This window comes from Bos mutus, chromosome 9 (genome assembly GCF_027580195.1).
Source record: "Bos mutus isolate GX-2022 chromosome 9, NWIPB_WYAK_1.1, whole genome shotgun sequence".
NCBI lineage: Eukaryota > Metazoa > Chordata > Mammalia > Artiodactyla > Bovidae > Bos > Bos mutus.
Genome location: NC_091625.1, coordinates 15,383,540 through 15,401,636, shown reverse-complemented (window position 1 = coordinate 15,401,636; position 18,097 = coordinate 15,383,540). Strand labels below are relative to the sequence as shown.

At 35.9% G+C, this 18,097-nt stretch overlaps 1 protein-coding gene across 8 annotated transcripts in view; it reads right to left on the bottom strand.

Annotated features, from left to right (window-relative positions):
* SENP6 (SUMO specific peptidase 6) overlaps nucleotides 1–18,097 on the bottom strand; it is a 131,653-nt gene that overhangs the window by 40,971 nt on the left and 72,585 nt on the right. For 7 of the 8 annotated variants that reach the window (XM_070376211.1, XM_070376212.1, XM_070376213.1 and 4 more), the window contains one exon: nucleotides 4,107–4,255. In XM_070376211.1, coding sequence (XP_070232312.1) covers nucleotides 4,107–4,255 — 149 coding nt within the window. Of the gene's footprint in view, nucleotides 1–4,106; nucleotides 4,256–13,009; nucleotides 13,133–18,097 lie in introns of those variants that run through there. The other variant, XM_070376217.1, reaches the window with a different exon arrangement.

The following is an 18,097-nucleotide window of genomic DNA, read 5'->3' as shown; positions in this document are numbered from 1 at the left end:
AAGTATCACCTGCCACAACTGTTCTTCTCATACTTTAAAAAAAAAAAAAGAATCCTAAATCCATCTTCCATTTGAAATATTAAAATGGCATATGGCCCTAGGGTATAAAAATCACCAAACAAAACAGAAAGATAATGTTACATGCTGGAAAAATGAATTGATTCTAAGTTCTGGTTAAGACAATCTTTTACAAGATAATTTATTTCTAAATTATCAGTGCTACAAAAATAGTTCAAGGAAGGCCCAATCTAGGCCTCTTACAATTATGATACCATTAAAGAAGTTTTTTTGACAGTAGAGTATCATACGATTTTGAAGCCTATAATGTAGAAGGAGTTGAAGGTATTTGGTGATATTACTGTAATAAAGCTCTTTCCATACTCATGTACCTATTTATGTGAACAAGGTTCTTCAGCACTTACATCTGTAAGAAGGAAAACATGAATAGATGCCGCATCCAGTTTCAATATGTAACATAATATTCATCCAGGGACATATAAAATAATTGAAAAAAATAGTCTGTCTCTAATTAAAAGATGCACTTCCAACCATTTTGCTTTTACATCAAACTATTCATCAAACTTTGTATAAAATATATGGTTTTAATCAATTATATACTATTAAGAAGTGTATATTATTAATTTGGATGTGCCCAGATCCATATATGAGGAGACTGATCTAAATATTCTATTTTAAAAGGTTAATTCCTTTTCACTGTGTCAACTATTACATCCTATGTGACCTTTTAAATTCAGGATGAAAAATGCTCAATGTCAACTTAAGAATACATAAGAGGATAATATAATCATTTAAAATTCTTTTAGGTGACAGAAGACATCAAGTAGTTGCAGGACCAACAGATATGTGGTAATTATATATGATTAAATGTGTAGGATTACATTTCAAAATTCACCAAACTGAATGCTTAAGTTCTATGTATTTTTATTTTATGTAAATTTATGACTCAAAAGTATGTACACAAGCAAAAACGGCCTATAAAGACCACTACTCTAGACTTACCTGTTTGCTGTAAAGAATGAAAAAAACTGACAGAGAAAGTGCTAACTTTGCCCAACTGACCATGACAAAGCTGTTCTATTATACCATGTTACCTATTTGAGGGTCTACCCCAGACAACAAAAAGGAATGAAATTTGTTACCCAGATAACACAAAGGAATGAAAACCAACCAGGGCAAAATTAAACTTAATAGGTACATCATCAGCTCGGCATATGTAGATTGTACTTTTTTTTCCCCCTCTGCCAAGACATAAAGAATTCAATTATGCTATTTTGAATGCATATAAGTTATGTGAACAACTGGTTAGATACAAAGGAGCAGTCCCTACCTACATACTACCCCGTGATGAAATATCTAAATCTCTTAAAAAAAAAAAAAAAATCTAAACCCCCTCATTTTCATGATGAACATAGATCTCCACATTTAGCTAGGCTTTAAACACATCCATTTATGTGAAAACTAGACCCTCATTTGTCACAGTGGGAGTCAGCTCTATGTAAGCTAATTCTGTCTTTTATTAAGAATCAAGGATATCATCAAGCTGGGTTCAGACTGGCTCCAATACTTTAGTGTCTATAATAAAGGGTAGATTTCAATAAAAAGAACCCTATGGAAAAACAATACTTTCACATATTTGCTTTTATAAAATTGATACTGAAACAGAAAAAGACTTCCCTACTATTAAAAATTTTAATCTTAAAATATAGAAGAACTATATCATGAGCTAGTATCATATGCCATCCACAGGCTAAGAAACACCTATCTTAGAACTACTTGCAGCAATTAGGAACAAAATGCAGATCAGCTTAACCAAACATGATATTACACTGTTCACGATAAAAACTAGAGATTAAGAATTTTATCAACCTGGTGATCAAAAGACTAGAATCTCAACATTATTCAATTATTTTTAGTAAAGTAGCAAATTTTCTTAACAGTTTTATGTTAAATATAAATTCCTTCAGAAAACAAAGATTAATTAAAGTGTCATTTCCCCCTTCTTTGGTCAATGGAACACTTTAAAATAAATCCAAATCTCATTATCACATATTATCTGCCAGCCTATACACATTAATAATAACCTGTATACTTAATAAGCATGTCTTTCATGAGACACCACTGAGACAATGTCATATTTTGTTAAATATTCTGAACACTGTTATAATCTCATTAAATACCAAAGACTTCATTTTCTTACAAGCAGTATGTAATGTGAAATTTCACAGACTATACATGGAAAGAAAAACCATTAATCTTGTTCAAAAATTTAAAATTACATACAGGATGGCTACAATCTATTCTTTATCTCCACTAAGAAAAGAATAAGTGGCACAGAAGTAAAGAGTAAAAAGAAAGAAAATATATTTTCGATGTTAAAAAAAAATGCTGAGGCTTTTAGCTGGCACGCCTAGGCAAGGAAGGACAGTGTGTGTGTGGGAAGAAGCTTTCTTCTTTCTTCCTCCTTTCCGGGGTCCAGCAAAGGGCTAAGCAGTGTGGGTGATGACAGCATAGCCCAAGCCAATCTTAGGCTTGCGTGCCAGAAGACTGGTCACAGAAAACCCAACTGAGCAAATACACTGGAGATAATGGAAGACAGGTTTCTCAGTCAGAGAAGGGAGTTACAAAAACATGCAAAGCACAAAAGGCTAAAATAAACACTGTGGTGTTGGACTAGAATTGGAGTTATCAATGTAAACTCATGAATTTTAATATATACTAAATATTAACACGTATATACACAAATATTCCTAGTTCAGTCTGCTGAGAGGGCCTACATTTGACACCCAGTAGCAACAAGCACAACTACTGCCCAAATATCTTCCGAAATCACTTATACAAACAATGATTCCTTGGAGAAATGCATGACTACAGAGCTGATACAGAGAAATACAAAGAAATCTAGACCACCTGGTTATACCAGAAGACAGGTACTCAAATAATGATGGGGATATGTCAAAAAGAAAACAGCCAGCTTGAAGAACTTTCCATGGGCCAAATCTAGGGCAATTTGAGCATCAAAATAAACAACGACACTTGTGGAGAATAACCTTTCTGAGAAAAATAAGAATCCATGTCTCCACGCTGATAAAAATAGAAACTATGGTAAATGTGGGATAAGCAAAAACTCTTATTAACAAGTAAGTATAGAAATACTAGAAACCTCCCAGGTGGCTCAGTGGTAAAGAATCCGCTTGCCAATGCAGGAGATGCAAGTTAGATCCCTGGGTCGGGAAGATTCCCTAGAGTAGGAAATGGCAACTTGCTCCAGTATTCTTGCCTGGAAAATTCCATGGACTGAGAAGCCTGGCGGGTTATAGTCCATAGAGTCACAGAGTCAGACATGAAATGAGTGACTGAGTACACAGAAATACCTATTAAAAACACCTACTAAAATACCTGGAAAAATCTAGAAGAGTACATCTTAAACAAGATAAAAGTGAGTATCAGCAATAATGTCAAAATCAACATTATATACTTCCTGATATGATGCAATAAGATCATAGCATCACCTCTGAGGAATCTTGAAAAATGTATAAATGATGAAGAACCTGCAGACCAATTCAACTTGAGGTACAAAATAAGTGGCCTGTATTTCTTACAAATATCAAGGTTAGGAATGACGAAGGAACATTAAGGAATTATTCCAGATTAAAGAAGACTGAAGATCGCCACAACTCAATGTAACATGATCCTGAACTGGATTCTGTTTCCATAAAGGACATGGTTAGAGAAAATGTGAATGGAGTTTGTGCATTAGATGATAATTCTGGATCCATATTAATTAAACATTTTTGACAGTTGTACTCTGGTTATATGAGAATTTTATTTTAAAAAAATTCTGATCGAGAGCAATTATGTGAAGTATGGTATAGGGAAGTGTTCATACGTCTTTTCAGAAAGATATATATTCTGGACTTGTGACAATTGAAAAATGACCTAATGAAGGCAGACAAGTTTTCCAAAGTAACCTTTTCCAGTTCTCTTCCAATCCTATTTGAAAAGATCACCAGAATTTAATAAGTACTAAAAATAGTATTAATAAAAATACCAACTGATTAGCAGCAAAGAATGATTTCTCTACCCACCTCTAAATCAGTTAAACATTTTTTGGAAGCAGGAGACAGAGAAGGTGGGGTAGACTGATATGTACTACTGTGACGTTTCTGTGCAACTTTCCTTTTAATTTCAGACTCCAGGTGTGATTCAGACTCTTCTGTTTTTTTCATTATACGATCTAAAAAACAAAATAGGGGGAAAGTACTAAAATTAAACTTTATAAATTTCTCATTTTTCACTATGAAAAAAATACTAACTCATATTATCAAATGATGTTTTAGCTAAAAGAAACTAATGTTTCAATATGTACAATAGAGAAAAATAGAACTTTAGGCCACAGCCAGTAGCCATCTCCTGGTTGCTCTTGTCTGTCCTTCACCAGGATCACTTTCCACCCGCTCTACCATGTACCATTTTCAAGTGTACCAATATTCTCTTCAGCTTGTTCTGTGCTACTAAGGCAACAGAGCACCTTCTGCACTGAATCACACACACGTTTCTTTTTCCTATGTTACTGTTCTTAGATCAGTAATGAGAAAAATATGAATTCAAATGTTGGGCACAACTGTTTCGATAAAGGAAAATAATTCTCAATTTAATGGTTTTTTAAATTCAAGACACACAAAAGAGAATTTTCGTCATTATTTTTCAATGTAAAGTCAATCATTTCATTTCTAATTAATTCATAATTAGAATTGTAAAACGATTTCACAAATTCCAAACAGAACAATTTAAAATTCATTACAATTTGACTTCATCAGCAAAGAAAACTGAACATGTATCTAAATCAAAAGTTAACGAACCTACGCTGATGACTAATTCATGTTGTTGTATGGCAGAAACCAACACAACATTGTAAAGCAATTATCCTCCAATTAAAAATAAAATGAAAAGGCATTAAAAGTTAATAAATCTAAAACAAAAGTGTTCTACCTGCATAATCCCAAGTATGTTAAATATTTCCATTTTCCTATCTTTTAACATCCTCTAAAACTGTCTTAAGAAACCCATGCAATTATTGTTGCTTGGTGCAATCACAGAGTTCCACCTCCTCGGCATCTGCTCGGTCAGAATACCTGTATTTTCCTGGACACCGAAGCTAGAAATCTAAGTAATCGCTGACTTGTCCCAGTGAGTCCTTCCTCACAGTCAAGGGAATTCTACTAGTCAAGAGTCTTAAACTCATTCCTTCCTCTCCAACTCCACTGCTGCTATATTTCAGATGCTTAACTCCTGCCTCAATCGATCTCCCTCATTCCAATTTTGTTTGCTTCGAATCATTCTCCACTACTGCCAAAGTGATCTTTCAAATGATCTAATCATTCTAATGTTTAAAGTGTTAGTCACGCAGTCATGTCTGACTCTTTGTGACCCCAAAGACTGTAGGTTTCTCTGTCTATGGGATTTTCCAGGCAAGAATGCTGGAGTGGGTTGGCATTTCATTCTCCCTAATGCTGAAAATCTTTCAATAATTTCAGTAGCTTAGGAAAAAAGTCTAAACCCCATATCTTAGCAAGGTGAAGTTTGTATTGATGTTCCAGTCTTAATTTAAACAAAAACAAAAACACTCTACCTCAAAGAAGTGCATTTCTCCAGGGTATTTTCTTTCTCACCCTCATATATATGTCATTCTCTTTGCAAGCAAAGTCCTCCCTATTTATCTAGTAAATTCAAACTATTCTTCATTAAGAAGCTCCTCTGGCCCACACTATGCATGATGAAGCACATCCTCAGAGCTTCCACAGCACTTTCTCCATACTTCTATTAGCACTCATTTTATTCTCTGCTAATTATTTACACTGATCTGTTTCCTCCATTATACTGTCGGCTCTGAAAAGGTAGAAATAATGTTTTACTCACATGTTTTCTCAGTGTTTAGAAACTGCACAAGGCAAGGGCTCAAAACATGTTTACTGGATTAATGAATCACATTACAAAACATCATATGTCACAAGTTTTAGTAACAGATCTAGATATGTCAGGACTCAGCCAGGGAGAGGAAGGAAAAGCTGTTCCCAAGAACACCTGAGGTTACGTAGCAGCTGCTCCAGCCAGAGCATCCAGGTGTTAGTTATATTCCTATGAAGGCTAACAATGGTATGGTGTTAAATGGATTGGATCAGATCTAAAAAGAAGTTTCCATACAAATGAGTATTAAAGAACTAGAATGTGGCACTAAGTTAAAAAAAAAAGGAGGCAGACAAGATATGGAATTCAGAAAATATAGAGTTATTTGGAATACATAACCGATTACTGACGTATTATAATTTACAGAGACAGCTGTCTTAAGACATGGGATTTTTTTTCTCCTCCAACTTTTTTTGGTCTCACTAATTAAATTTTTGTATGTATACAAAAGAGCTTTTTCCTTTTAAACATATTTTAGGAATCTCTGTAATCTCTAAAAAATCTTTGCAAATCATTTTGTTCAAGTATGTCTTTATATCATTTTCCTGCCAGACCCTACTTAGAGAATGACGTTTTAAAAACTATTATCATTTCAATCCATATCATATAATCACACTCATCTGTCCACTATAGCTATCTCATCATGTCTAAGTCACATTTTTCTCTACCACATAATTAACAAGGGAGAAACGAGTGGCCCAAGCCCTGAAAGAAACAGAAAATTGTTTATTGATAATAGAGAAAAACAGTGTTTGTATGTACCACATCTTTATCCATTTCTGCGTCAATGGGCATGTAGGTTGCTTCCTGGCTACTGCTGTTACAATGCTCTATCTATCGCTGCTCTGGCTGTTACAATGCTCTGGCTATTGCTGGTAGTGCTGCAAGGAACACTGGGGTACAAGAATCTTTTTGAATTTTGTGGTTTTCTCTGGGTTTATGCTCAGGAGTGAGATAGATAGATCTTATGGAAGCTCTGTTTTTGGTTTTTTAGGGAAGCTCCATACTGTTCTCCACAGTGGCTGTACCAATTTACATTCCCACCAACAAGGTAGAAGGGTTCCTTTTTCTTCTTGACAAATATACACTACTATACATAAATAACAGATAACTAAACACACACACACACATGCCAGAAGAAAAACCCAGAACCAATATACAAAGTACCAAAAGAGCTAATGTTAAATAATCCAGTACTATGAACTGGCTCACTAATTACTTTGAGAAAATTAATTCTGGAGAAACTAATTTTGGCCAATCAGATAAAAAAGAAACTGCTTTCCCAACTTTACACCCTAAGATTTACACCCTAAGATGGCATTTAAAATATTGCCTTCAATATTGTACTTAATCCTCATTTATGGCCTAACAAGCCCAATCCTGTAATCATTTCATAGGCCCAATTAAATAATGTGCTAGCAATCAGTAATTTCCTTGCCTGGAAATATAAGATGTTCATTCACATTGAACACCTAATGTTCATATGTTCCCTCAAAGCTTATTTTACAATAGCTTATATATATATTAGTATATCCTTTTTCAGCTGGATTATATCTGTAATGTGGAAACTTCTGTATCATTGTTATTATAAAATGATTTCAAAGATTTTATTAATTTTTAAGAAAACAAATTTTGGCACCCAAAAAAAGACAACAGAGGAAAACAATTTTAAAATCTGACCCCTCCCTCAATCAAGATTATAGGGTACCAAAAGAAAGAGACAGAAACAGAAAGAATGACATACTTAGAAGTTTTAAGATGAAGCTTTATCTTAAGGTAAACACAACTATGAAGATTATGATAATTCATGTGAAAATTAACTAATTTCAAGTTATAGCCAGAAATATAAAATGGCTAAATACTTAAAACTTGATGAGTATAAAAAAACAGCAAATCCCTAACAAGAGGCTCATGAAAGTTTTAGCAGCTGACTATGAAAGTTATTTTTGCTAAGCTATGTATGACACAGCCTCCAAACCCTCAAAGTACTCCAGGGAGGTACTTAAGATAAAACCTATCCCACCACCCCACCACCTTTTAGGGATGAGAAGGTGAACAGAGTATTAATCCAAGACCACACAAAACAAACACCAAGATTAAGATGGGGCACCATAAAACTCCTAAAAGAAAACATAAGCAGAACATTCTCTGACATAAATCATACCAATGTTTTCTTAGGTCAGTCTCCCAAAGCAACAGAAATAAAAGCAAAAAATAAAAATAAAAAATAAACCAATGAGACCTAATCCAACTAATAAGCTTTTGCACAGCTAAAGAAACCATCAGCCAAACAAAGACAATCTATGAACTGGGAGAAATTATTTGCAAATGATGTGACCAAAAAGGGCTTAATTTCCAAAATATACAAATAGCTCATACAAAACAAACAACCTAATCAAAAATTAGGCAGAAGACGAAAACAGACATTTCTCTAAAGAAGACATACAAATGGCCAACAGGTGCAGGAAAAGATGCTCAACATCACTAATTACTAGAGATTATTAGAGAAGTGCAAATCAAAAGCTACAATGAGGTATCACCTCACACCAGTCAGAATGACCACTATCAAAAAATATGCAATAAATGCTGGAGAGGATGTGGAGAAAAGGAAACCCCTCTACACTACTGGTGGGAATGTAAACTGATACAGCCATTATGAAGAACAGCATGGAGAGTGCTTTAAAAAAAAAAAAAAAACTAGGAATAAACCTACCATATGACCCAGCAATCCCACCACTGGGCATACACCCTGAGAAAGCTACAATTCTAAAAGACATATGCACCCCAATGTTCACTGCAACACTATTTACAACTGCCAGGACATGGAAGCAACCTAGATGTCCATCTACACATGAATGGATAAAGAAGATGTGATACATACATACAACAGAATATTACTCAGCCTTGAAAAAGAACAAATGTCAGTTCCAGTGAGGTAGATGAACCTACAGCCTGTTATACAGAGTGAAATAAGTCAAAAAGAGAAAAACAAATATATTTTAACATAGATATATGGAATCTAGAAAAATGCTACTGATGAACCTATTTGCAGGGAAGGAATGGAGATGCAGATGAAGAGAATGGACTTGTGGACACAGTGGGACGAATGGAAAAAGCAGCACTGACACACATACACTATCACGTGTAAAACAGATGGCTGGCGAGGAGCTGCTATATAACACAGGAGCCCAGTCTGCTGCTCTGTGATGATTAGAGAGGTGGCATGGGAAAAGCGGAGGGAGGTTCAGGAGGGAAGGGATATGCGTACAATTATGGCTGATTTGTGTTGTTGTATGGCAGAAACCAATAAAATGTTGCAAATCAAGTTTCCTAAAGTTAAAATTTTTTAAATAAAATATTCTTTACAATTAAAAAAAAAAAAAAAAAACTACAATGAGGTATCACCCTATACCAGTCAGACTGGCCATCATTAAAAGGTCCACCAACAATGAATGCTGGAGAGGGTGTGGAGAAAAGAAAACCCTCCTACACTGTTAGCAGTATGGAGTTCCTCAAAAAACTAAAACTACAACTACTATATGATCTACTACTATATGATCTAGCAATCCAGACAAAACTCTGGCTCAAAGAGACACATGCTGACTTCTGGTTAAAGACAACGGAGTAGGACGTACTCCTACAGCAACGACACCAAAATAACAACTAGCTGCTGAACAACCACTGACAGGAGAACGCTGGAACCCACCAAAAAAAAGATACCCCACATCCAAAGACCAAGAAGAAGCTGCAGCGAGACAGTAGGAGGGAGGCAACCATGATACAATCAAATCCCACACCTGCCAGTGGGTGATGTACAAACTGGAGAACAATAATACCAAACAAGTTCTCCCACTGTCGTGAAGGTTCTCAACTCCACGTCGGGCTTCGCAGCCTAGGGATCTGAAAAAGGACTGGGAATCCCCAGGGAATATGACCTTGAAGACCAGTGGGATTTGACTACAGGACTTCACAGGACTGGAGGAAACAGAGACTCCAGTCTTGGAGGGCACAAACAAAACCTTGCCCACACCAAGATCCAGAGAAAAAGAACAGTGACCCCACAGGAGATTGAACCAAAACTGCCTGGTAGTGCTGAAGGGTCTCCTGTGGAGGCATGGGTTGGCAGAGTCGGAGACTCTTTGCGACCCCATGGGCTGTAGCCCACCACGCTCCTCTGTCCATGGGATTCTCCAGGCAAGAACACTGGAGTGGGGGGCGATGCTCTTCTCCAGGGGATCTTCCTGACCCAGGGATCAAACCCATGACTCTTGCATCTCCTACACGGGCAGGTGAGTTTTTACGACTAGTGCCACCTTTGTTGGATCACACATATATAATTACCTTAAATGGATTAAATGCACCAATCAAAAGACACAGACCGGCTACGTGGATGAAAATAAGTACATGAATGCACTTCCACTTACCACATCACTCTGCTGGAACCCCCAAATTGCATGTCATTTTATAATGTTAGGTTAATCACGTTCCCATTATGACTTGCAATTATAATTATCTTTTATTTTTTGTCTGGCTATTTCTTGTGAAAACTGATAAACACCTATTACTACTGTGATTATGTAACTCTCACTCACTTAATACCACTGTATTATGATCGATCAACAGAAAAATAACAATTCTAAATTTTTGAACATGAGGGAATATTTTGAAGTGATGATATCATTTACACTATGTGTTCCCAGGGCCTTGGGTTAGAAAGGTGTGTATACCTGTCAAAATATATTCAACTGTACACTTATGACTTGTAAATTTCATTATATGTAAATTCTATTTCAAAAACCAAAACTAATGTTTAATAGAAAAGCCTAAAATCCAGATGCATATTAGAATTATCTTTGAATTAAAAAAAAAATACAAATGCTTGTTTTTTTCCTCCAAAGCTCCAGACACGTTTCTAATGAGCAGCCATGTTTGAAAACAACTGGACTATGTTATGTTTTCCTTTTACCTAGTTGGTTTCCCTGTTGCTATTTCATATCCCATGCTCCCATATCATTCACTTCATATTTTCCAATTTCTCCATCTCTTCCTTTGATATTCTTTCTTATCAAGTGTAGTAGAAAAGCTTCTGTATACATACATACAAATAGCATGTATAATATATATATTTTAGAAAACTTACCAACTTTTGCCTAACTAAAAACCTTGCAATATTTTGATTCCACTTGTTTGACTTAATATGAAAAGAATGTTAGATTTATAATTTAAAAAAAACAGGTATGCAACAAGAAACAAAGGTGTACTGTATAGCACAGGTAACTATAGTCAGTATCTTGTAATAATCTATAATGGAAAATAATCTCAAAAATAATATATATGTATAACTGAATCACCTTGCTTTGCACCTGAAACATTGTAAGTCAACTCTACTTCAATAAAATATATATATTACAGATAAGAATAAATAAATAACTTACATTAAGGCAAGTTAAAAAAAAAAATACATGCACTCTAATGTTCATAGCAACACTATTTAGAATAGTCAAGACATGGAAGCAAGCTAAATGTCCATCAACAGATGAACATATAACATAGACAGAGGAATACCACCCCACCGTAAAAAAAAGAATGAAATAATGCCATCTGCAGCAACATGGATGGACCTAGAGCTTCTCATACTAAACGAAGTCAGGCAGACAAATTATCATATGACAGCACTTATATCAATGTATGTGGAATCTAAAATATGATACGAATGAACTCAATTAAAAAAAAAAACAGAAACAAACTCACAGACACAGAAAACAAATCTACGATTAACAAAGGGGAGAGGGGTGAGACAAATAAATTAGGAGTTAGGGATTAGCAGATACAAACTACTATATATAAAATAGATAAATACCAAGATAAGGCCCTAGTATATAGCACAGAGAACTATATTCAATGTCTTGTATTAATAATGATCTAGTGGAAAAGAATATGAAAAAGAACACATACTATACATATAACTGAATCATTCTGCTGTATACCAGAAACTAAAACTGTAAATCAACTATACTTCGATTAAAAAAAGAAAAAGATTAGAGTATTTCCTGGTGGATTTTCTAGCTCAATGTCTTTTTAATATACCACCCTATGTCCAGGTATGCAGAAAAGGTAAATATGGAAGCTATTATGAGATAAGTAAAAGTGGTTGGCTCTTTAGAATAAATTTTAAAATCTATTCTATGCTTTAAAAAAGAATGGTCCTCCATAAAAAGAATGTTTATAGTGGCTTTCCTCATAAAAAACAAACAAACAAACAAACCTAGAAATAACTCAGGTATCCATCATAGGAGATTGATAAATAAACTGTTACAGCCCTACAATACAATACTAAAGAGGAAGAAATTGCTAATGCACGCAACAACACTGGTGAATGTCAAAAATTCATCCTGAGGGAAAAGAAGACTTACATAAAAGTGTACATACTGTATTATTCCACTTATGTGAAATGGTTACCTATGATGGGGCAGAGATGAGAAGTAACTGGTAGGAACATGAGGGAATATTCTGAAGTGATGGTATCATTTACACTATGTGTTCCCAGGGCCTTGGGTTAGAAAGGTATGTATACCTGTCAAAATGTATTCAACTGTACACTTATGGCTTTTAAATTTCATTATATGTAAATTCTATTTCAAAAGAAAACAAATATATATTGAACTCAAATCAGATGTCTGCTGAAGTATTTAGGAGTAAAACTATACTGGTGTTCGTAATTTTAAATGTACTGGAAAAAGAAGATGAATTTATAAAAATGATTAGATTTACAAATATATAATGCTGCTGCTGCTACTGCTGCTGCTAAGTCGCTTCAGTCGTGTCCGACTCTGTGAGACCCCATAGACGGCAGCCCACCAGGCTCCCCCGTCCCTGGGATTCTCCAGACAAGAACACCGGAGTGAGTTGCCATTGCCTTCTCCAATGCATGAAAGTGAAAAGTCAAAGTGAAGTCGCTCAATCATGTCCAACTCTGAGCGACCTCATGGACTATATACTAAACAATGGTAATTAGAATCCTTACCTTTGGGCTGCTGTTTTTACTATTGCTATCTGTGCATTAGCACGAGAAAAACGTCTTACACTTCCAGAGCATAATGATATATTTTGTGTATTTTCACTCAATTTCTTATTGTTTATTTATAAATACATAATGCAGTAGTGTTCATTACAGAATCTATATGGTACATGTAAATTCACTTTTAAAAGTCGGTTTTTTGGTATGTTTGAAAATTTTCATAATAGAAGTTGGAGGTTGGGTGGGGCAGGGATAGCCCTTTATTTTTGTTTGAAAATTTAGCTCTGCTGGAAAATATATACCTCAAGGATAGTTAGAATACAAACAGCTATCTTTATTATGGTACTGTGGTTATTTATTTGCTTTTAAGTTATTTTTATCACCTTTTAAAAGAGAAAGACAAATTAGAAAAATGGTTTTCTCCATCATGTCGCTGTTACTATGACCGATTTTCATTATAAAATAAAACTAAAGTCATATATTATATTCTCATTATAATCTCCTTAAAAATCACTTTGGGCTATGCTGAATATGTGTGATAAACAGAGAACACACTAGGCAAAGAACACAACAGGCAGACATGAATAAAAGAAGAAACTCAAATCCACTTAACATATAAAATGCCTGGTCATTAATGAGGAAATGTGAAAAAACAAATACTATTTCCCAATCAGTCTGGCAAAGCCTGAAAGAATGGTAAGATCTAATACTGCTGAGGAGCATATGAGAAAATAAACATAGATCATGCCTGTTGGGTGCTGATACCCTTTATAGAAAGCATTTTGGCAGAAACATATCAAAAGTCTTTAAAATGTACATAACCTTTGACCTTGTAATTTTATTTCTAAGGACGTGATCTAAGGAAATAATATAAAATACACAAAATGTGCTAAATTATTAATCATAATATATAATATCAAAACATTAAAATTTAATTATACTATATAAATATAGTGGGTCACCTCACATCTATTAAAAAATAAGAGACTTGGCTATAGTCCATTTGATTCTTGTAATTGTGTCTTTCATTGTGGTATTCCTCTGGAATTCCAGTATCTCTTAATGAGAGTACAGGAACCAGATATCATAACAGTCAAGATGCAAGTTATACAACAATACACACAGTATAAATGCATCAAAAAATAGCTATATATGCACAGAAGTCTGGCAAGTTATCAATATATGTTAAGATACTAAAAGAAGATACCTTGACTGATTAAGATGAGGGGATATATTTCTTCTGCAAATGAGTTAAAACACTGCTAAGTCAGATGATTTAAGTTAGAATCATAATGTAATTACATTAAGAATTTAATTAAATATTTACTCAGAGACAGCATATAACATCTATTCATTCTCTGATAAGAACACACAATCAGAATGGAAACCAAAAAGGAAGCTTAAGAAATCAGAAAGAAAAAGAGAGATCTTAAGACATTATTTTTCATGCTTAGAAAAACTGTAAAAAGAACACCAAACAAAAAATCAACAGGATATGTGACATGTCCAAAAATTACACCAATACTTAATTTTTACAAGTTTCAGTTTAACTGTACAGAACTGTTCATCAGTAATTACTAGCCTAGTGCTGATAAATAACTATAATTCATATTAAATGCCTCTTAAATGCAAAATAAAGGAGAAAAATAATAAAGGAAGTCCTCATAAGTGTTAAGAACTATAAAAAGATAGTGATACCTTTAAAGGAGAAAATTATTCCAGGTGCTATGCCACTAACTACTGATCCTGGGGTGTGAAAATTTTATTTTAAAAACTATCTCCAAGGGAATCCTAAAATAAAACGCAATCTTTATGAAACAATATACACATTATTATAGCCCTATCATTCATACTATATCCAAGTATATATGAACCTACCTAACACAAAACTGCGGAGAAGGCAATGGCACCCCACTCCAGTACTCTTGCCTAGAAAATCCCATGGACGGATGAGCCTGGTGGGCTGCAGTCCATGGGGTCGCTAAGAGTCGGACACGACTGAGCGACTTCACTTTCACATTTCACTTTCCTGCATTGGAGAAGGAAATGGCAACCCACTCCGGTGTTCTTGCCTGGAGAATCCCAGGGACAGGGGAGCCTGGTGGGCTGTCGTCTATGGGGTTGCACAGAGTCGGACACGACTGAAGTGACTTAGCAGCAGAGACACAAAACTGAACTGACCTAACACAAAAGAGCTATCAGTTCAGTTCAGTGCAGTCGCTTAGTCGTGTCCAACTCTTTGCAACCCCAAGGACTGTAGCACGTCAGGCTTCCCTGACCATTACCAACTCCCAGAGCTTGCTCAAACTCAGGCCCGTCTGGATGGTGATGCCATCCAACCATCTCATCCTCTGTCATCCCCTTCTCCTCCCGCCTTCAATCTTTCCCAGCATCAGGGTCTTTTCAAATGAGTCAGTTCTTCGCATCAGATGGTCAAAGTATTGGAGCTTTAGCTTCAGCATCAGTCCTTCCAATGAATATTCAGGACTGACTTCCTTTAGAATGGACTACTTGTACCTCCTTGCAGTCAAACAGACTCTCAAGAGTCTCCTCCAACACCACAGTTCAAAAGCATCAATTCTTCGGCGCTCAGCTCTCTTTATAGTGGAAAGACCATAGCTTTGACTAGATGGACCTTTTTGGCAAAGTGATTGATGTCTCTGCTTTTTAATACGCTGTCTAGGTTGATCATAGCTTTTCTTCCAAGGAGCAAGCATCTTTTAATTTCATGGCTGCAGCCACCATATGCAATGATTTAGATCCCAAGAAAATAAAGTCAGCCGTTGTTTCCACTGCTTCCCCATCTATTTGCCATGAAGTGATGGGACTGGATGCCATGATCCTAGTTTTCTGCATGTTGAGTTTTAAGCCAACTTTTTCACTCTCCTCTTTCACTCTCATCAAGAGGCTCTTTAGTCCTTCTTCACTTTCTGCCATAAGGGTGGTGTCATCTGTGTATCTGAGGTTATTGATATTTCTCCTGGCAATCTTGATTTCAGCCTGTGTTTCCTCCAGCCCAGTGTTTCTCATGATGTACTCTGCATAGAAGTTAAATAAGCAGGGTGACAATATACAGCCTTGACGTACTCCTTTTCCTATTTGGAACCAGTCTGTTGTTCCATGTCCAGTACTAACTGTTGCTTCCTGACCTGCATACAGGTTTCTCAAGAGCAGGTCAGGTGGTCTGGTTTTCCCATCTATTTCAGAATTTTGCAGTTTACTGTGATCCACACAGTCAAAGGCTTTGGCATAGTCAATAAAGCAGAAATAGATGTTTTTCTGGAACTCTCTTGCTTTTTTAATGATCCATCAGATGCTGGCAATTTGATCTCTGGTTCCTCTGCCTTTTCTAAAACCAGCTTGAACATCTGGAAGTTCATGGTTCACATATGCCAGCACACCAGGACTTATGTAGCTCCCAGGACTGGTGTATTCAGTGCCCCTGACTCTGCAGCAGGTCTCTGTTGACCCACAACTCAGCCGGAGACTCCTGGACACTCGCAGGCAAGTCTGGCTCAGTCTCTTGTGGGGTCACTACAGTAAAGAGTCTGCCTGTAATACACAAGTCCAGGGTTCAATCCCTGGGTCAGGAAGATCCCTTGGAGAAGGGACTAGCTACCCACTCCATTATTCTTGCCTGAGGAATTCCATTAACAGAGCAGCCTGGAGGTCTATAGGCTATGGGGGCGCAAAGAGTTGGACATGACTGAACAACTGCAACTAACACTGTCACTTTTTTACAAGCTAAATATACCAATATCCCTTTCCCAAAGCTAACATGTTTCATGTGGACAGGTAATATTTATACATATACATACATATATATATATTTACACACTTTATTATGAGTCCACAGGCACAAACTGAGTAAGTAAATAAAGCAGCAAGTACAGCTCTTCCCTATAAAAAATTTTCAATTAACACATGTAAAAGAAATAAAATAGAAGACTACCATTAATAAACACTGAGTAATAATTGTTGCCAGCAAGAGCTACCAAAAGATGCTAGTATCAGTGGACACAATTTTGAGGAAAAAGAGGGTATCTGCATAGTGTCAGAGTCCCAAGTTATTAATAAGGAGGGGAAAATAGCTGTATGGTGGAAGAACTCACCAGAAACTACCTAAGTAGGAGATCATGTTTAACAGTAATTAAGACAAACCAACATCATACAACCCTTGATATAATGTGTAGAAAAAGACACAACCTAACTTTCATGAAAGTTTTGCCAAAAATGAACAGCCTCAATCTAATCATAAGATGCAAAGAGCTGACTCATTGGAAAAGACTCTAATGCTGGCAAAGATGGAAGGCAGAAAGAGAAGGGGACATTAGAGGATGAGATGGTTGAATGGCATCACCAACTCAATGGACATGAGTTTGAGCAAACTCCAGGAGATGGTGAGGGACAGGGAAGCCTGTAACAGTGCAGTCCATGGGGTTGCAGAGTCAGACATGACTGAGCAACTTAACAACAACAAATCATAAGATAACATTATTCAAACTTCCAAACAGAAAGGCATTCTACTAGTATTCTTCAAATTAATCAAGGAAACTTAGGAGATGTAACCAGTATAAGATCCTCAAACTGGATCTTGGAACAGAAAAAAGTTATCAGTGAAAAACTGGTGAAATGAGACCAATGTCTATCTGCTTAGTTTAAATGTTATACCAGTGACAATCTCTTATTTGCAAATGTACTATGACTATAACATGACTATAACATGCTCTTAATGCTAACATTAAGAGCAACTGGGAAAAAGGTAAATGAGTTCTAGTTTTATAACTTTTCAGTATTCACTTAAAATGATTTTAAAATAAAAAGGTTTTTTAAAAAAGGTTATTCTTATCTATTTAGTGAATGTCACTGAATCAACAAAGTTTTTTTTTTTAATTTCGTTATTTTTGGCTCCCCTGGGTCTTCATTGCTACACAGACTTTCTCTAGTTTTGCGGGTGGGGGATGGGGGGTGGTACTCTGCAGCTGTGGTGCTTGGGCTTAGCACCATGGTGGCTTCTCTTATTGCAAAGCACGGCCTTATCTACACAGGTGGGCTCCGTAGCTGTAGCTCATGGGCTTAGTAGCCCAGTGGCAT